Source organism: Chrysochloris asiatica, unplaced genomic scaffold, assembly GCF_000296735.1.
Source record: "Chrysochloris asiatica unplaced genomic scaffold, ChrAsi1.0 scaffold00213, whole genome shotgun sequence".
NCBI lineage: Eukaryota > Metazoa > Chordata > Mammalia > Afrosoricida > Chrysochloridae > Chrysochloris > Chrysochloris asiatica.
In genome coordinates this window covers 194,066-196,370 of record NW_006408731.1, presented here as the reverse complement: position 1 = coordinate 196,370, position 2,305 = coordinate 194,066, and the positions used below count along the sequence as shown (strand labels likewise).

Genomic DNA, 2,305 nt, shown 5'->3' with positions numbered 1-2,305 from the left:
GTGGTTATATTGTATGATTAAGCTACAGGGGAACATTTCTTACATCAATACCAGTTATTGAATGAACTCAATATTATTTAGAATTTTGCTTACAGGTAATAAGAAAGATGTATCAACAAGAGCACAAAATTTTTTTTTCCTGGTGAATTGTCCACCCAACAGTAACTTTCTGAAAGCTTCCTTCATGCCCTCGTTCCTCAGACTGTAGATAACAGGGTTGAGTGTTGGGGGAGTGACTGTATAAAAGATAGAAATCATAAGGTCAAAAGCAGTTGGAGAATCTGAAGTTGGTTTTAGAAATGCAAACATACCTGTGAAAACATAAAATGCGACAACAAAGAGGTGGGGCAGGCAAGTAGAGAAGGCCTTGGATCTGCCCTCAGTAGAGGGTATTCTTAATACTGTGGAAAAGAACTGGATATAGGAGAGGACAATGGAGATGAAGCCAATAAATCCCAGCACAGGCAGGAAAGTTGTTACACCAATCACTCTGAGGTAATCATCAGAACAGGACAGCTTTAGCAACTGGGGGATGTCACAGAAGAACTGGTGGATTATTTTGGGTTTACAGAATGTGATAGAGAATTTGGTTGTTGTGAACAAGATTCCAGAGATGTTTCCATTTAGCCATATGGCTATCACAGCCCTCTGACACGTCCTAGGATTCATGATGACCTCGTAATGCAATGGGAAGCAGATGGCTGCATAGCGGTCATAAGACATCACTGTTAGAATGGCCATCTCAGACCAAGCCAAAGATTTGAAGAAGAAAACCTGGAGTATGCACTGACCTTGAGAAATATAGCCATCATCCATCAGAGAATTGTCAATGGACTGGGGAACTGTTACAGTGATGAAGGAGAGATTCAGGAGGGAAAGCTGTTTTAAGAAGTAATACATTGGGGCTTGGAGATGCTCGTCCACTGTGGTGATGATGATAATGATGAGGTTACCTGCTAAGGTTAATAAGTACACTGCCAAGAACAGCAAGCCATGTAAAATCTGTAGCTCCCGAATGTCAGAAAACCCCATGAGGAGGAACCCACTCAATGCGGTTAAATTTACTATGATCATTTTGAAGAAATTGTGGTGGAAGCTAGAAGAACGAAGAATATGAAAAAAAACACAGTAGAAAAATATTATTTCCTTTCATTTATTCTCATCATTTCCTAAAGCGATGATTTATTAAGTAACTGCCATATATCAGCAATGTTTCCTTCTATTGTGCATAGGGTTAGTGTGAGTCGCTACCAACTTGATGGCAGCTAACAACAACAACATACATCAGCTATGTCCTAGATGTTTATGATCCAAGCTTATAGCGAACAGCCTGTAGCAGTAAGCCAGTAGTTATAGGTGATTCCATTGTGCTAAAGCAACTGGTCCTGTCACAGAAAAATAGTTACATTTGCCCCACAAAAAAACCCCACTAATGACACTCATTTGTTTAATTAACAAACAAAATACAAAAACAGTGATCAGCTGTTGACTACAGATTGCTAGAACTGGATGAGTTGTGTTTCTTAATAGTATACCATCTTATTTTAGCAGAAAGAATTAGTAGCCCTCTAGAGAAAATAAAGTATTGGGCACTGAAATAATGGATTCATTGGCTGGACTGGGTAATTGCTAAGGTCCTTTCTTGCCAAATAATTTTATCCTAGGGAGAACCACTATAACTGTGCTAAAGCTGCTGTAACCATTTTGCCTGTAGATAAAGGCAAAATTGTGTCCTAGTCTCATTCTTCCAATTAATATCTCATGTAATGAAAGTCTTATCAGAATGAAGAACAAAATCATTTCTGCAAAAAAACAAAAAAAAAACAAAAAAAACTTACTTATCACTCTCAGTTTCAGTGTTCAATTTCCTGGAAAATTTTTTTGCAATCCAAATCAGCTATCTCCTTGAATCTTCTTTTCATTCACTTTCTCTTGCCTTGATTTGCAACATCAAAAGAGAATCTTACAAGGAATAAACTGAAAATATTTCTGAGAATGGAGATATCAAACTTTGATTCATTGTCCAGTACTTTGGACTTTGTAGAAGAAAAATAATCATGATACCTTCTTTAAGGGACTGAAAACCAAACTTAACTGCCTTTTAGTCAATTTGGTCCCACAGTGACCCTATAGGACAGAACAGAACTGCCCCATAGGGTTTTCAAGATGGAATTATTTATGGAAGTTGACCACCATATCTTTCTCCAGAGGAGAAACTGGTGGGTTTAAATCTTTGGGTTAGCAGAAAAATGCTTAAATGCTGCATCCCTACAACCCATTTACATTTATGAGAACTGATACAACA

The 2,305-nt window shown here is 37.8% G+C and overlaps 1 protein-coding gene across 1 annotated transcript; it reads right to left on the bottom strand.

The window, feature by feature from the left end:
* Positions 1-54: 54 nt before the first annotated feature.
* On the bottom strand, positions 55-1,074 carry LOC102838520 (olfactory receptor 14J1-like). The gene has a single exon (XM_006872840.1). It carries the CDS (start codon positions 1,072-1,074, stop codon positions 55-57), a length of 1,020 nt encoding a protein of 339 aa, XP_006872902.1.
* Positions 1,075-2,305: the final 1,231 nt, after the last annotated feature.